The sequence below is a fragment of the Pyricularia oryzae genome, chromosome 3 (assembly GCF_000002495.2).
Source record: "Pyricularia oryzae 70-15 chromosome 3, whole genome shotgun sequence".
NCBI classification, from domain to species: domain Eukaryota; kingdom Fungi; phylum Ascomycota; class Sordariomycetes; order Magnaporthales; family Pyriculariaceae; genus Pyricularia; species Pyricularia oryzae.
Window position 1 is genome coordinate 5,074,309 of NC_017849.1, and position 13,994 is coordinate 5,088,302.

The following is a 13,994-nucleotide window of genomic DNA, read 5'->3' on the forward strand; positions in this document are numbered from 1 at the left end:
ATTATATTTTTTCCGTTGCATTTTCACATGGATAAATATAAATTAAACCTTGATGTACCATGTAAATGGGTAGGTACCACGTGGAAGCTCAGAAGAGTTATGGCATGTCACTTGATCTGCTTGTAGAACTAATCATTCGTGTTAAAGCAGCTTGACTCGATTTTCCATCCCCAAAACATCCCAGATCTCCCGTGCTCAATCCTCCGCACTAAATATTTTTGGAACACTTTTGTAAGTATCCAGAGCTGCAAGGAACTCGTTCAAGAATGCGCGTATCCCATGGTTACCTAGGTATGTACCTTGCCTAAAGTACCAAAGTAGGTAACCAAGTACCTTGGGAGCCGGGGAGGTCCCGACATACGCTTATATCGTGTATAAGCAAATGAGGAATTCCTTTTATCTACTTCTCTACGGAAATGCCTCTCGTTGTACGGCCTTTTTGTTATCTTAATCTTCCAGCTTTTGAGAAAACATTTCCATTCGGGTATCCAACTGTCACTCGGCCGTTGGTCTGTCCTACGGTACGTTTTCACACACAAAAATGGTGTACCCTACAGCTTTTTACTATTTAATCTTTGCCGCTCTTGGTATTGCAACCAATTTCCCATAGATTCTTCATCGAGCCGATACCAGAGATCCAGCTTACATATACAAGAATGGTTTTGCGCCCCGATCGGCCAGCCATCCCCAAGGACCAGGTGAATGAAAGAAAGCAACTGGGCTTACCTGAGAAGCAGCGCTGGTAGGCACTGCAAGCAATCCCTATTTGTCGTGGTAAAATCCCAAGGCTTGATATTACTAGGCAGCAAAAATGCTTAGTATATATATGTCACACGTAACCCACACTGTGGGTTGGCGGTTAGGGTAGCTGGCGCCTAGGGCAAACTTCCAGTTGCCGTTGCTCAATTTTGTAATGTTTAGGGGCTGAAAGGCGTGGCAAGAGAGCACTGGGAGGTTCGTCTTATTTTCCAATTAGCATGAGATGAGTTATAGATTGAGAAACGGACAGACAGCTCGTCGCCTTGTCAAGAAGAACTCTTTTGTAAGGATACGTCGGAAATGAAATGCAAAAACCCTAAGCGTAATTGACTACAACCGATAAATATGTTGAATACCTCACCTAAGGTAATGTCGAGACCTTGCTACCTACCCGGTAAAGGCGAACATGAGATCAGATTGGTTAACCGCTGCAACCGCCAAGCTTGACCCTTAAAATCTGCAAGACCGACGACACGTGCGCGCGCATACGCAGGCTGATAAGCACAAGTCTAGAACTAGACATTGGCAATCGTGCGGAGACTGCAGGAGGGTGGGATGATACACGCCATAAGCTGCATGGGTATTTTGCAAGGATTTCAAATCGCTTGGAAAAGTTGGTAGGTCTAGTTCTAGAACTAGTGCAGACTTATACGCGCAATACAACCAACCCTTGTGGCAGCTTTCCAAGAACGGCGGGGAAGCTGGTGTGGTTGTGTGTTGTAGCCGAGAACACGTGGGATGTGCTAAAGTTGGGGATTTGGACTTGATTCGATTTAACCAGAAGAGAACCTGGACGCAATGGTTCTTTTTTCTGTCTTTCAGATCTTGCGAAAATTTCGTAGTACTTTCAGCCAAAGGGTCGTTGCATACTTTACCGTAGCGATCCTGGGCCAAAAGCTTACTCGCCATAATGGCATCATCTTCAGCCGATTTCTTCGCTCGTGTTAGCACAAGTTGCCAAGATGAACCCATCGCCCCGGGCACGAGCAGCGTAGTGTCGGCCACTATAATAGAAGAGAAATGCAACGACATCGCCCGCCGTAGATACCCGACCGAGGCGATACGCCCCGTTCCGTTTCAGGGCGGATGCTCCTATTCGCTGCTTGCTGGCGATTCCAAGGTGCTCCAGTATCGCCTGGGCACCGACTTTCTGGATCTGAGCATTATCAAGCAGGCAAGACAGGTCTATGCTGACCTAGTGCCAAACTCGGAGTACCTAGGGCCTGTCGAGGTCTTTGCTATAGACCCGGCGAACCCAATCAACTTGAACTTATACGTCCATGACCGCATCGGCGGTGTTTCGCTCGCCGAGTATCGCCTCGGGAGCCAGGACAAACCTCCAAATCGGCGGTACGCTGATAGGGAAGCGCTGGTCCGGGAGTTTGCCCGTTTTGTGGCAAAAGGGTGCAATCAGAGAGTCGAACAGCCTCCACCGACCCTCGGCCGCGTCGGCAGCTCGCTCCACCACCGACTCGAGATTCTCCGTGACAGACTACCCGAGCGCTTTCAGCCCTTTGCGAGAAGTTCTATAGACTACCTGCGCGAGACCGAGGGCACGATGCCGTGGGTCCTGACGCACGGCGACGTCGTTCCCGGCAACATCATGGTGGACCCGCAAGGCCCGCAAATCTCGGGCGTTTTGGACTGGGCAGAAGCCGAGTGGCTCCCGATGGGCGTCCAGCTCTACGGGCTCGAGGAGCTTCTGGGCGAGTCCACGGGAGGAGATTCGAGCACGCAGTACCCGCCGCCCATGAGCGTGTTTCGGTACTTTGCCGACGTGCAGCAGCTGAGAGGGGCCTTTTGGGAAGAGATGGATCGCTCCTGGACGGGGACGCTCACGTCGACGCTCCGCCAACATCTTTCCAAGTGCCGCGTGATCGGAGTGTTACTCTGGCACGGCATCGCATGGGACGGTGGGAAGCTCGATCGAGTGGTAGAGGAGGGCATCGACGATGCCGAGATACAGCGGCTCGACTTGTTCCTTCTGGGTAAAGATGCTCCTCATGAAGATGCGGTCAGCCTCGTCGATAAAATCTCAAGCGACACTAAGCCCATAGCGATAGAGCCATCAGAGGACTCCATGCTGGACGACATCCTAGACGACGAAGACGCCCAAGTTGCCCGGCAGGAGAATCCCGAGCAAAAGCCTTCATTCGGGCGGGCCCGCGTCGGCCAGTTTTCCGTGCCACGCGAAGCTGGGCGTGACAAGAAACCCGGGTTCGGAAGGCGGCTTTTAAACTTTGTGACCTGCCGAGGAAAGTTGTGAAACGCGCTCGCTCTTTTTCCCAACAGGGACACGCACATCGGGGCTGTTCTTGGGGCTTTTTTTTTTTCCTTTCTTTTTCTTTATCTCTTCGTCTCTCTGAAGTAGCACCGGACCCCCCCCCCCCCCCCCCCCCGTATGCATCCGGAGAGCTGAAGGATAATGTCAACAAAGTTTAACTCTGATCATTTCCAGTATACGACAAGAGATCCATGTCTGTGCAAAGCAGAGAAAAGAAAATGAGCTCAAGTCTCGACGACTCCACTACAAAAAATTGGATCGCGGGTGCGGTACGACCTGAAAACCCCAAGTACAAAAGGCACTAATTTCACTATAAGCCCGGTTGGTTACAGCTGTGGGGCGCGCCAGCAGTGCGTGCTTGTGGGGTCAGGCATCGCATAACCATTAGACTAGACGTCACCCACGGGCTGCTACATACACTGAATCCCCTCTGCCAAGCTGCCCCTCATTATGTAGGGCATGTCTTCTTCTAACATCACCATGACCAGAATTCCGGGGCTGAAAAGGTCATTCGAAAATATTACGTTGACCGAACCTTGAATCAACCAATTACCCACCTTATTGGGGAGAACCATTGACCACTTGCCTCTTACATTCTGCAGACACATAATCGTCTACTTTGCTCCACCTTCAAATCCCCGCAATCCATATCCATATATCAATCAAGACATATAGTCGAACTACTCCAGACGTCAAGTTACACAGCCTTGACCACTCCCACACACCCAGATCACGTTTCAACAAAACCCACTCAAAAATGTCAACCTTCACCCTCCCAGACTCGCGCGTCATGGCCTACGACCTGACCCCGAGCCCAACGCCACTCCCCATCATCCTCCTCAGCAACCCCCTCCTCACCTCATACCGGGCCTGGGACCGCGTGACCCCAGTGCTGCAGGCAGCGGGCTTCCGCGTCCTCCGCTACGACCAGCCGGGGCACGGCTCGTCCACCGCACCCAGTAACCCGGAGACAACGACCTTCTCCTCCATCGCCGACGACGTGGCCCAGCTGCTCCGCCACCTGGGAGTCGAGCGCCTGCACGCCTGGGTTGGCGTGTCCATGGGTGCCGCCACGGGCGTCTACTTTGCCACCCGCCACCCGGGCATCATCTCCCGCCTGGTCGTGTGCGACACCATCTCGGCGTCGCCCGCCAACGCCGGCGTGCCCGACGCCTTTGCCGACCGCGTGCTGCAGGCCCGCACCGCCGGCAACGTCGAGACCCAGGTCCAGTCCACGCTGGAGCGCTGGTTCGGCGCAGGCTGGCTAAAGTCGGAGGAGGCCGAGGCGTCTCGCATGCGCGACCTGATGGTCAAGACGTCGGTCGGCGGGTTCGAGGCCTGCGTCGCGGCGCTGCGGAGCCAGTCGTTTGACCTGCGGCCGCTGCTGCCCGAGGTGGGCAAGGGCTGTGAGGATGCCTTGTTGATCGTGGGTGAGAATGACGCCGATCTGCCGGTCAAGATGGAGGAGTTGAGGGCGGGGATCGAGGATAGCTTGAGAAAGAATGGCAAGGAGGGTAAGAAGGTGGATTTGGTTGTCATCAAGAATGCCGGACATGCCGTCTTTGTGGATGGGTTTGAGGACTTTTGCAAGACGCTGCTCAACTTTGTCCAGCAGTGATAGGACGAGGGATTTGCTGGGCCGAGTAGAACAGCCGCAGGAGAACCCCTGGATCCCAAATCCAAGGCGCAGGTTTCACAACAACATACTGTCCTCTCGGCTCTTTGGGACCACTGTGGCTTGATTGTGTAAATGCTCAATCGATCAATGTTGTGACTGCAAGAACATGGACTATAGGTAATTCTGCTGTGCTTTATTGTGGTGTTTCACAACTTTCGGTATCTTGGCAAATCTCAAATTCCGTAAGACGTTTCTCATTAATTCTATCCCAAAAGCTATAAATTTGAGGAGAGTTTGTATCACCAAGCCCTGACATCACCATGGGGTTTTTTCCTGTTCCCAGCCAATCATTAGGTCCCACAACCACACAGCCAGATTCACCTTCTCTTACAGCCAAACTCTTTAAATGTATTGCCAAGCCGAAGCCGGCACGCTCGAGTCACCAAGGTAGTTGACCTGGAGGTTGATCCCCGTGCAGCTCTTGAGCGCATCGGCAGACGAAGCATTCCCCGCGACGAGGTTCCACCGCCCGTCGCTGCCGCCGGGACAGGCGACCCAGCCGGTCGGCTGGCCGTTTGTGTTGATGAAGCCTCCGTTCTTGTACGCCACGAGGCCACCGACGGTGCTACCCGAGGGGATGTAGCTCGAGTGGGCCTGGGTGACCTCGACGTTCCAGTTGGCGTTGAGGTAGTACCCCTGGCCGCCGGGGACCAGGGTGTTCATGCCGCCCGAGTAGGCCATGGCGGTGACGGTGCCAGGCGGGCAGGCCCCCTGGTCCTTGACGATGTCGGGGCAGTAGCTGGACGTCTCGCCGCCCACCCACCAGTGGCGGCCCGAGTTGGCGATGGCCTTGCCGTGCACCGAGGGCGAGGCGGGGTTCCAGGCCGTCAGGGTGAACTTGGAGCCCTGCTCCAGGAGTGGGAGCTGGCTCAGGGTGCCCGAGTTGCACTGGTACATGAATTTGGAGTAGCAGGCGCCGTTGCAATACGAGAGGCCCTCGCCGTTGACAACGGGGCATAGGAAGTTGCCATTGTGACAGATGTACTACAAACGTGGTTGTTGGATGAGCCGTGACGGTCCACAGGTATTCAGGGTAGGGCAGCAAGACTCACGCTCTTGGGGTCGTAGTTGGCATCGCCGCACTTTTCTGCGAGAGCTGATGCACTAAGACCAAGCAGACCGAGTGTGAGGAAGAGGGACTTCATGGTTACTTTGGCGGTGTGATGGTGATGAGGAGTGTGTTTGCTGTGAGACTGTAGTATTAATGGAAGATGAAGCTCTGCCCTGGATTTGTTATTAGTAGATCTGATGCTTGAATATCTCTAGAGTTCATGTTAAGGAACGGCCGCTCCCTGTCCTTATATAGTCGTGGCATTGTCTCCAATAAACAACGTAGTGCAAGTCCCTGTGGATGTGCAATGTAATCATAGCTGATACTATGCACAGTAATTACTTTCCAGCCCGTAACACGACGGGTACAAGGTCAAGCGATACCTTAGACAGGCAGCCGAATATTCTCTTGACAAACCCCAGCCGCAATCAAGGGATGCCGTCGTGCTGCATGCCACGCTGATGGGTATGGTGGTAATACTTCGTATTCAGCAAAACTCGGCACAATACTTTCAGCCCTTCCCCGCACCCACGCTGGCATGTTCAAATATGAACATGACTAAATGATTGGACACGGAGTATACGGCCCGCAATGTTAGTGCCAGATGCGGCTTTGCTCGTGTTACTATTTAGGTATGTTCGTGTGATCTAGCGGTATAACGGCTCTACTACGGCCTGAATTTTTCCCACCGTTTCTTGTAGATGGCTTGACGTGTAATCCGTCTCACGCCATCGCGGTCGGTCCTTGGTGGTACCGAAAGCACGTGTATATTGCGTACGAGGGGTTCAGCAGCGGTACAGCCGAGTAGGTGAGACAATATGCAAGCTGTGCTTACCCCAGAAATTGGTACAAGCTGAAGCTCACCTAATGCCAGCAGCTAACATTTTCTTGGGATGCCGAGAGATCACTGCCGACTTCGGTGCCTTGCCATGTACCTGGTCAACGAAATTACTTTCGCTACAAAGTGAGAAAGTTCTCGGGGTTTTTGAAAAGACTTTAGATCTATGCGTTATCAGATTTGTGATTAACAAAGTCGTGAGTAGTTCAAACTTCTATAAAAAGGCAACGGGATGACGGGTCAGGTGACGGCAGATGCCAAAAGCGCACCATATTCATAGTTTCTTCGTATTCAAGCTTGGCTGCAAATGCAGCCCAGACAAAGCCAATCCCACCGCGATTGACCAGACCAAACCTGCCGTCACCGGAAAAGCTTTGAGCAGAAGTTTACAGGAAATATACCGATATACTCCCGCGAAAAAAAAATTAGACGCCTTGTGAAAGAGGTGACGTCAGAATGTCTTGCCTCTACCACGTATAAGTTCAGAAAGTTCAGGTCAAAGTTGGACGTCGAGAGATCGAAGAGTTAGTTCAACAGATCTGATCTAATGTCGTGGGTTGATGGTGGGTCACTACTCGGTAGCGACCGACTTGGCAAACGATCACGGCACCTGGGGTTGCATGCTGGCAGGGTCTTTACTGGACCTTTGCAGTGGGCCAGGGCGAGCCAACTTCAACTCAGCCCTACAGAGTAACAGCAATCCAAGCTTATTGCGTGTTTCTTTAGTCAGGATAAAGATTCTTTTCGTTTTTGGCAGCGTATAACAAAGGATTCCTCGAAACGAGCCAGTCGTGCGAATCATGTCGTCTGATTTTTTCATTTTCTTTCCCGATTGTATCGTCGTCATGGAATAGCACGTAAGCCCATGAGGGCAAAGGATTGTGAGGATTAATTACTGACGCCGGCCCCTATCGCTGCTTCCCTAGCGTGAAACCGCCCCACGCCGGGTCTGTGCGGGGCTGTAACCTCCTGGAACAAACATTTGGCTGTCGCGACTGTCCATCGAGCTGTGATTAGGTCAATTTCAAAGAGATAAGAAGAGCCTGACAGGTTGCTACCTTGGGCAAGACACCAAGTCTACCCACAAACAAACCATTGCGAGACATCATGGCTTCATTTGCAGGATAATTCCTCTCCCAGGCAGGGACAAAATTCTCACACAATTCATCGGCAGAAGCAACAAGGAGCTAGCTTCATTTCAACGCTATAACCGACTCACAAGGTAGAACCAGCCATGTCCCAGCAAGACGCGGACGCGGGCGCGCCCGTCCCCATCGGCAACGCGCCCAACGTCCAAGACTTTGCCGTGCCATCGGTCTCCAACAACGCGGCAAATCCGTCTCGCTCGTCCTCAACGAAGTCACACAAGATTCCGCCACAGCCCGTCAGCGCCCCTGAGTTGCCGACCGAACCTGCCCGAGTCCACTATGATCTTCATGTCAACACCAATGAGGCCGAGTTTGTCCGCAAGGCTTCGGGCCCAGCCCGGTCAGACACGCAGCTCTCTTACTCGCCCATGACGATACGCCGTCGTGACCGCGCCATGACCTTCCGCAACGTCGAGGACTTTGAGGATTACGAGCTACGGACGGGTTGGCACCCAGGAGCCGAGCCGGGAGTCGATCCGCGCAAGCCCAACGGCGGTCATGATTCAATGCCGAACCTGGAACACCCGTGTCAGATCACGGTGGTGGACTTTTCGCAGTCGCACATGGAGCAGCATCGTCTCGACAATGCGAGTCTGGTGAGCTTCCTGGACAAGCCGCAGCCCAAGTGGTCAAAGTGCCGCTGGATCAACGTGAATGGACTCAGCTGGGACGTCATATCTGCGCTGGGGAAGCACAAGAATCTCCACAGGCTGGCCATTGAGGATATCATGAACACGCGGAACCGCACCAAAGCGGACTGGTACGCCAATCATGCTTTTATCATCCTCAGCCTGCAGAAGCTTGTCCACATCGAGGATAGCGACAGTGAAAGTTCCGACGACGACACGGATAGTGATGCGGGTGACACGAGCTCTATAGGAAGCAAGAAAAAACGTGAGTTGGGAAGACAAAAGCTGCATGCACATATACCCGCATTCCAGCGTCTGCTCAACCGTGTATAGCTACTTAACTAACCCAGTAGCCACAGTGCCCCAGAAGATACGACGTTGGTGGTCTAAAAAAGCGGCCAAAAGCGACGAAAAGATTTCGTCTATGAAGTCTATGGAAAACGGGCTCGGTCTTGGCGGTCCAGAGCTCAAGAAGCAGTCGACAGGATTCTCGGAAAAGTCAGAGCCCAACACCCTTCGGACCTTGCAGCGATACCATGGTGCCAATGATGTTCGGAACGACTTCATGGAGAAGTTTTCCGTCCTGGCCGAGAGGAAACTTGCCGTAGTGGCCGAGCAAGTGTCCCTGTTTGTGACTAATGATAATACGATAATTTCATTCTTTGAATTCTCTGCCCAGCAGGTTGAGGAGCCTATTTTGGTTCGCCTCAGTACAGCAGATACCGTCTTACGACAGTCGTGCGATGCCTCCATGATTGGACAAGCTCTGCTGGATGCAATCATTGACTTGGCAATCCCACTCACAGGGATATATGCCGACGTGATTGGGGATCTGGAACTTGACGTGCTCACGAGGCCTAATATTTCTCACAGTAGGTGTCTAGCTGACCATTTCGTCGTTTTACTTCTCTCCACTTCGTTCGTTTCTGACAAGAAATTCGATCACAGCCAAGAAGCTCTACATTACAATCGGCGAGCTGAACAAGATAGTCAGCTTTGTGCATCCTATAATATCCTTGATTAATTCGCTACGGGATCACAAGTCAGAACTCCTACATGAATTCGCCGCGACTGATTTGCAAAACCCATCGACCGGTGTTGTCATCACTCCCCTGACCCATACGTACCTGGGTGATGTGCTCGATCACGCCGTCCTCATCGTCGAGACGCTCCAGCAGCTGCGAACTCAGGCCGACGGTATGATCGACCTCATATTCAATACAATCTCAGCTTATCAGAACGAGAGCCTGAAACAGTTGACGTTGATGACTGTAAGTTGGCACCTTTCTACTGACCGGCCCAAGAAAGGTTAATACATGTCTAACACTAAATTTTCAGATAATATTTCTCCCATTGACCTTTATCACTGGTTACTTTGGTATGAATTTTGAGCCTTTTGAGGTCCTGAAATACGATGTTCAGTATTTGTGAGCAACCCTTTCCCCCGTTTGATTGTGGAATCACGCGCCAAGGACGTAGTGATGGAATAATCGAGCTTATGCACGCACACTAACCCAGACTCTTTGGGCTGCAGTTGGAAAATAGCCATTCCCGCCGCTTTTGGGACCTGTCTATTTGTGATGAGAGACATAATCTGGGAAAGCCTCACATCCCTCAAGAATAGGCACCGGGTAATCCGCCTGAAGAAAGACAAAAAACAGCGACGAAGACGGGCGAGAAGAAAGACAAAAGCCTCATAGGACGTGACTGCTTCAACCTCTTCGGGCGACTACTTACTATAAAATGCTTGTATGGTTACTTGCACGGAAAAGAAGAAAGACGCTGCCATGTCTGTTGAAAGGGCCTCTGGAGGAGACGATTCACAAAAGATCAGATATTATAGACTTTCACGGCCCAATAAGAATGGTAAGCAAGTCCCTGTTGTACATTCAATGGTCCCATATAAGTACATGCCCTCCTTTATAGTTCAAAGAGCCCACCTGGCTTTACTGGACAATCTTGAAAATCTGGCTCCCATCAGTTGGGCATGGTCCCGCCTCAAGCCTGCCATTGCCTGGAATAACACACAGTTTCCCGTTATCGCTCCTAGGGGCGAACACAAAGGACGTCTCCGTTCCATTAAAGGGGAAAGTCTGCCCCGAGTTCGTCTTACCCTCGCCAGCTGCCCTTCCGCCACAGCTAAACACTGTCACCGTGTCACCGGGTTGCCTCCTCGAGTCCGGGGACACGCAGCCGTTGGTCAGGCTACTGACCAGAAGCGCGGCGCCCTTTGCGTCGTTGTGCTTGCCAGCCGTGATCAGATCAAACTTTTCGTTGGGGGTACCGGAGCAGTCCACCAGAGAAACGGGAATCAGGTTCTGTCGAAAGTCGCCGGCCGTGGGGTCCACAAACAGACACTTGCCGCTCGACGTCTGGATGGAGACACTCGTGAAGGCTCGCGTCGCTGTGTCGTCCCGTTCATTAGCCTCTGCGGCAGCGGTCGGGTTGAGGGTCCCACCTGCTCGCGAGACGGGCACGGCGGCCGTCGGGTTGGGGATGGCCACGACGGCGTTGCCGCTCCCACTCCCAGTTCCCGGGGCAGCCGTCGGCGCCGCAGCGGGCTGCTCCGTCGCTGGGCGTTTGGTGGGGCTAGCCTTTGCTGTGCCAGTCTTGCTCTCGGCGGGCTTTGCTACCTCGCCGCTGCCAGCTTCGCCGTTGTTATTGTTGTTGTCGGCCGCGGCGCCGCCCAGAGTGAACGTCTGACTGGCCTCGCCACTCTGGCAGGGTGCGACATCAATGACATCTCCCTTTACCGTGAAGCACGTATCTGGGGAGTTGTCGGGGCGGAACGTGAGCGGGCCCGCGCCACCGGCAAACGGAAACAGCTGCGAGTTGGTCACCTTGCCACTGCCGTCGGCGCGGCCGCCGCACGAAAACAGCAGAGCCTGGTTGCCCGCCTTGCGGCGAGGGTCAAAGTTGAAGCAGGCCTGCGTCAGGGTGCTGACGACGAGCGCCGACCCGGGCACGTTGTTGTGCAGCCCGCTGGTGATGATGTCCCAATTCTGGCCGTCTGTGCTTCCGCAATCGGATACCTGGATCGGGGTGAGGTTGGCGCGGAAGTCGCCCGAGAACTTGTCGACGGACAGGCACTTGCCGTCTGATGTCTGCTCGTTTGAATGCCCCAGCGTGTCAGCAAAATTCCTTGCAACGCTGCGTTATATCTTATTTTTTATAGTCTCGTACCTTGATCTGGACGCTGGAAAAGGCCCGGGTGGCGCCGTTGTCCCGCTGGTGCGCCTCGACCGTCGCCTCACCGTTCAGCGACGTCACTGCACGAGGCAAGTGTTTTATGGTGGCGGCCGACGTTAGTGCGGCATAAGCTGCGACTGCGGTGGAGAAGGTGAAGAGCATGATGGCTGATGTTATGTGATGTAGGAAAAGAAAAGAATGTGAAAGTGGCGGTTGGAGAAGAGGGAAAAAATGAACGAATGGTAATCTGCTCTGCAGGGTGGTTGGTAATGAAAGACTTGAAGGTAAAAATGCTCAAATGGCAAGAATGAAAGGCCGTCGAGGCACAAGAATAAGGAATAGAGAATGAATGAATGGATCACGAGGGACTGCTGGCAATGCGTGTGTAGCAAAAGAAAGGTTGTCATGGATCGAGGGTGAGGCTTTTGACGTAAATATACATATTTGATAGTTGCGTACCTACTCCAGTCGACTTGACCTACGACGATCTGCAACCGCTGTCATTGATCCTTCATTTGCTAGACTAGCCCAGGCACCAGCCCAATCATACAGTGGAGGTCTTAGTCTAGAACTAGACTAGTCTAGACTAAATCGCGAAGCAGGGCGGCTAGATGGCCCTGCATGCTGCATGCAGCCTTTAGCAAGCCAACGTCCAGCCCTGAAATTTATGGCTTCGGTTTCGGAGGGGACAGACATGTGCCCAAGAAGAAACAAGCCACCGGCACCAAAGTTTCGTCACGGCTTGGTGGTTGTGCTACTTGAGGTAGCCTAGAGTGGCAAGGGGGAGCTTGGGGTGTTCGGCCTAAGCTCCAAACTAGGTGTTGGATTCATCTAGGTAAACAAAGTGACAGATTTGGTGTGAGAGTGCATACACCATTATGAGGTATCTACGGTAGTGTAGGGCTAGCAATCAACCACGGCAAGGACGGTTGTTGGACCGTTTGGTCTGATGCAAGGACGGACAAGACGGGATGACAGGCCAGACTCAAGGGATCTCAATAAACATAAAGCTTCTTGATTGTTTCGGTGATCATTGAGGGGACCAAGAAGGAGTGGCCCTGAAACCTGGACTTGTCTGAAGGGAGCGCTTCCCCAAGGGGGGCAGATGAAGGATTGGCTGTAATTTTGAGCAGCTTGCTTTCAGCCCACCTTTGGCAGCGGCTATTTCGACCCCCTGAAGAATGGAAATTTCCCCGCTTTTCTTTTCGATTGCTGTACACAAGTTTGACGAGCTACAATAAACCACCTACCCTGGACTCTTTTTTTCAAGAATCCAACACTGGCCAGAAAGCAGCTTCGGCAGCAACCAGCTCGTCCCACTTGCTCTTGGCCCTATCGACAATCTGTTGCCGAACCGCCTCGTCCTCCCCTTCCCTTGCCACTGCCCTATCCAACACCCCTCCCAGCGTCGCGACGAATGCCGAAAAGTCCAAGCTGGTCCAGTTGGGGATGAACTCCTTCCTGACTGCGCCCCCGTCCTGGTCCTCCCCCTCATCGGTAGACCTGCCGCTCTGCCGAGACTTTGCCCAGCTCCAAGCATCCAGGTAGATCCGCTCCGTTCCCCAAAGCACCACCGCGGCCTCGAGCCACGGCAAAGGTTTGTGCCCCTGCTGCTGTTGCCCGCCCACCTCGGCGTTGCTGGCGTGCCAGCCGCGGGGAAACAGCGATGCGAACAATGCCTCGAACTGCACCAGCCCGGGCAGCTTAGCCGACTCGCTGACCCTGCCGTTCGGACCCGTCTCGAGCGTCATGTCCAGCCCGTAGCGGGTCGCGACGTCGACAAACATGCCGTGCTCGCGGCAGAGGCCGGCCAGGGCGTCCGAGATCCAGTTTACAAACTCGACCTCTGGACCCGGTTGCTGCTGCGCTGCTGGCGTCGTCCTTGTCGTTTGCGGCAGGTCGACGGCGTCGAGCGTGCGCCCGACCGCTTTGATGTAGCCCTGTATGTAGAGCTTGTCGTTGGCCAACCACCGTCCCAGCAGCTCCTTGGACAGTCGGCCCTCGGCTGCGGCGAGGAGAAATGGGGTTTGCGTTGCTGCTTTGTAGGCCTCTGGGTTGCTCTCGAGGAGGTGCTCGGTCAATGACCACTGGGCTGTGGATGCCATTTTGTGATTTTTGGTTTCTCGAGTTGCTTTTCTTCTTCTTGTCTTGCACCTCTGCCACTGTCTAGAACTAGCTAGACCTAGTTCTAGTGGTATTTCCTGCGTTGTCAACAGTTTTCAAGTCGTGGATCTGCGCCTCTTTCAATGTAGATCATCACATCAACCCCACCAAAGGCTGCTAAGGGAGGTGCAGTACCTTTCTTTAGTATTTACATAGTAAATTCGGCAGGACCATAATGACGCGCCAAGTGGTCGCTTAGGTAGGTAAGGTAGAGGTGTACAAACTTCGGAAGCTCAGCATGGCGTCATTCATCGA

The 13,994-nt window shown here is 53.3% G+C and overlaps 6 protein-coding genes across 6 annotated transcripts; 3 read left to right on the forward strand and 3 right to left on the reverse strand.

Moving 5' to 3' along the window:
* Positions 1 to 1,473: 1,473 nt before the first annotated feature.
* On the forward strand, positions 1,474 to 3,147 carry MGG_05230 (uncharacterized protein). The gene has a single exon (XM_003712735.1). The coding sequence runs from the start codon at positions 1,670 to 1,672 to the stop codon at positions 3,023 to 3,025; it is 1,356 nt and encodes a 451-aa protein (XP_003712783.1). The 5' UTR covers positions 1,474 to 1,669; the 3' UTR covers positions 3,026 to 3,147.
* A 376-nt stretch (positions 3,148 to 3,523) lies between these two features.
* On the forward strand, positions 3,524 to 4,661 carry MGG_05231 (3-oxoadipate enol-lactonase; the record flags this gene model as incomplete). Its single annotated transcript, XM_003712736.1, has 2 exons — positions 3,524 to 3,549; positions 3,773 to 4,661. 2 exons carry the CDS (start codon positions 3,524 to 3,526, stop codon positions 4,659 to 4,661), a joined length of 915 nt encoding a protein of 304 aa, XP_003712784.1.
* A 238-nt stretch (positions 4,662 to 4,899) lies between these two features.
* MGG_05232 (uncharacterized protein) lies at positions 4,900 to 6,098 on the reverse strand. Its single transcript, XM_003712737.1, has 2 exons — positions 5,774 to 6,098; positions 4,900 to 5,705 (listed from the first exon to the last, which is right to left on the reverse strand). The coding sequence occupies exons 1-2, from the start codon at positions 5,864 to 5,866 to the stop codon at positions 5,064 to 5,066; spliced, it is 735 nt and encodes a 244-aa protein (XP_003712785.1). The 5' UTR covers positions 5,867 to 6,098; the 3' UTR covers positions 4,900 to 5,063.
* Positions 6,099 to 7,355: 1,257 nt separating this feature from the next.
* MGG_05233 (uncharacterized protein) lies at positions 7,356 to 12,126 on the forward strand. The gene is made up of 5 exons (XM_003712738.1): positions 7,356 to 8,652; positions 8,747 to 9,259; positions 9,336 to 9,658; positions 9,726 to 9,814; positions 9,922 to 12,126. The coding sequence occupies exons 1-5, from the start codon at positions 7,845 to 7,847 to the stop codon at positions 10,085 to 10,087; spliced, it is 1,899 nt and encodes a 632-aa protein (XP_003712786.1). The 5' UTR covers positions 7,356 to 7,844; the 3' UTR covers positions 10,088 to 12,126.
* MGG_12906 (uncharacterized protein) lies at positions 10,181 to 12,110 on the reverse strand. Its single transcript, XM_003712739.1, has 2 exons — positions 11,571 to 12,110; positions 10,181 to 11,491 (listed from the first exon to the last, which is right to left on the reverse strand). Exons 1-2 carry the CDS (start codon positions 11,736 to 11,738, stop codon positions 10,334 to 10,336), a joined length of 1,326 nt encoding a protein of 441 aa, XP_003712787.1. The 5' UTR covers positions 11,739 to 12,110; the 3' UTR covers positions 10,181 to 10,333.
* Positions 12,127 to 12,409: 283 nt separating the features above from the next.
* MGG_05234 (uncharacterized protein) lies at positions 12,410 to 13,983 on the reverse strand. Its single transcript, XM_003712740.1, has one exon. The coding sequence runs from the start codon at positions 13,679 to 13,681 to the stop codon at positions 12,842 to 12,844; it is 840 nt and encodes a 279-aa protein (XP_003712788.1). The 5' UTR covers positions 13,682 to 13,983; the 3' UTR covers positions 12,410 to 12,841.
* Between the last annotated feature and the right edge of the window lie 11 nt (positions 13,984 to 13,994).

What these genes read in the sequence shown, in the direction of transcription:
- MGG_05234 (XM_003712740.1), bottom strand. Translation starts at nt 13,681, where the DNA reads ATGGCATCCACAGCCCAGTGGTCATTGACCGAGCACCTCCTCGAGAGC.
- MGG_05233 (XM_003712738.1), top strand. Translation starts at nt 7,845, where the DNA reads ATGTCCCAGCAAGACGCGGACGCGGGCGCGCCCGTCCCCATCGGCAAC. An exon ending in TATAGGAAGCAAGAAAAAAC is followed by an intron (nt 8,653 to 8,746) that starts GTGAGTTGGGAA and finishes CAGTAGCCACAG; the next exon opens with TGCCCCAGAAGATACGACGT. An exon ending in AAATACGATGTTCAGTATTT is followed by an intron (nt 9,815 to 9,921) that starts GTGAGCAACCCT and finishes TTTGGGCTGCAG; the next exon opens with TTGGAAAATAGCCATTCCCG.
- MGG_12906 (XM_003712739.1), bottom strand. Translation starts at nt 11,738, where the DNA reads ATGCTCTTCACCTTCTCCACCGCAGTCGCAGCTTATGCCGCACTAACG. An exon ending in TTTCCAGCGTCCAGATCAAG is followed by an intron (nt 11,492 to 11,570) that starts GTACGAGACTAT and finishes TCAAACGAGCAG; the next exon opens with ACATCAGACGGCAAGTGCCT.
- MGG_05232 (XM_003712737.1), bottom strand. Translation starts at nt 5,866, where the DNA reads ATGAAGTCCCTCTTCCTCACACTCGGTCTGCTTGGTCTTAGTGCATCA. An exon ending in CCAACTACGACCCCAAGAGC is followed by an intron (nt 5,706 to 5,773) that starts GTGAGTCTTGCT and finishes CCACGTTTGTAG; the next exon opens with TACATCTGTCACAATGGCAA.
- MGG_05230 (XM_003712735.1), top strand. Translation starts at nt 1,670, where the DNA reads ATGGCATCATCTTCAGCCGATTTCTTCGCTCGTGTTAGCACAAGTTGC.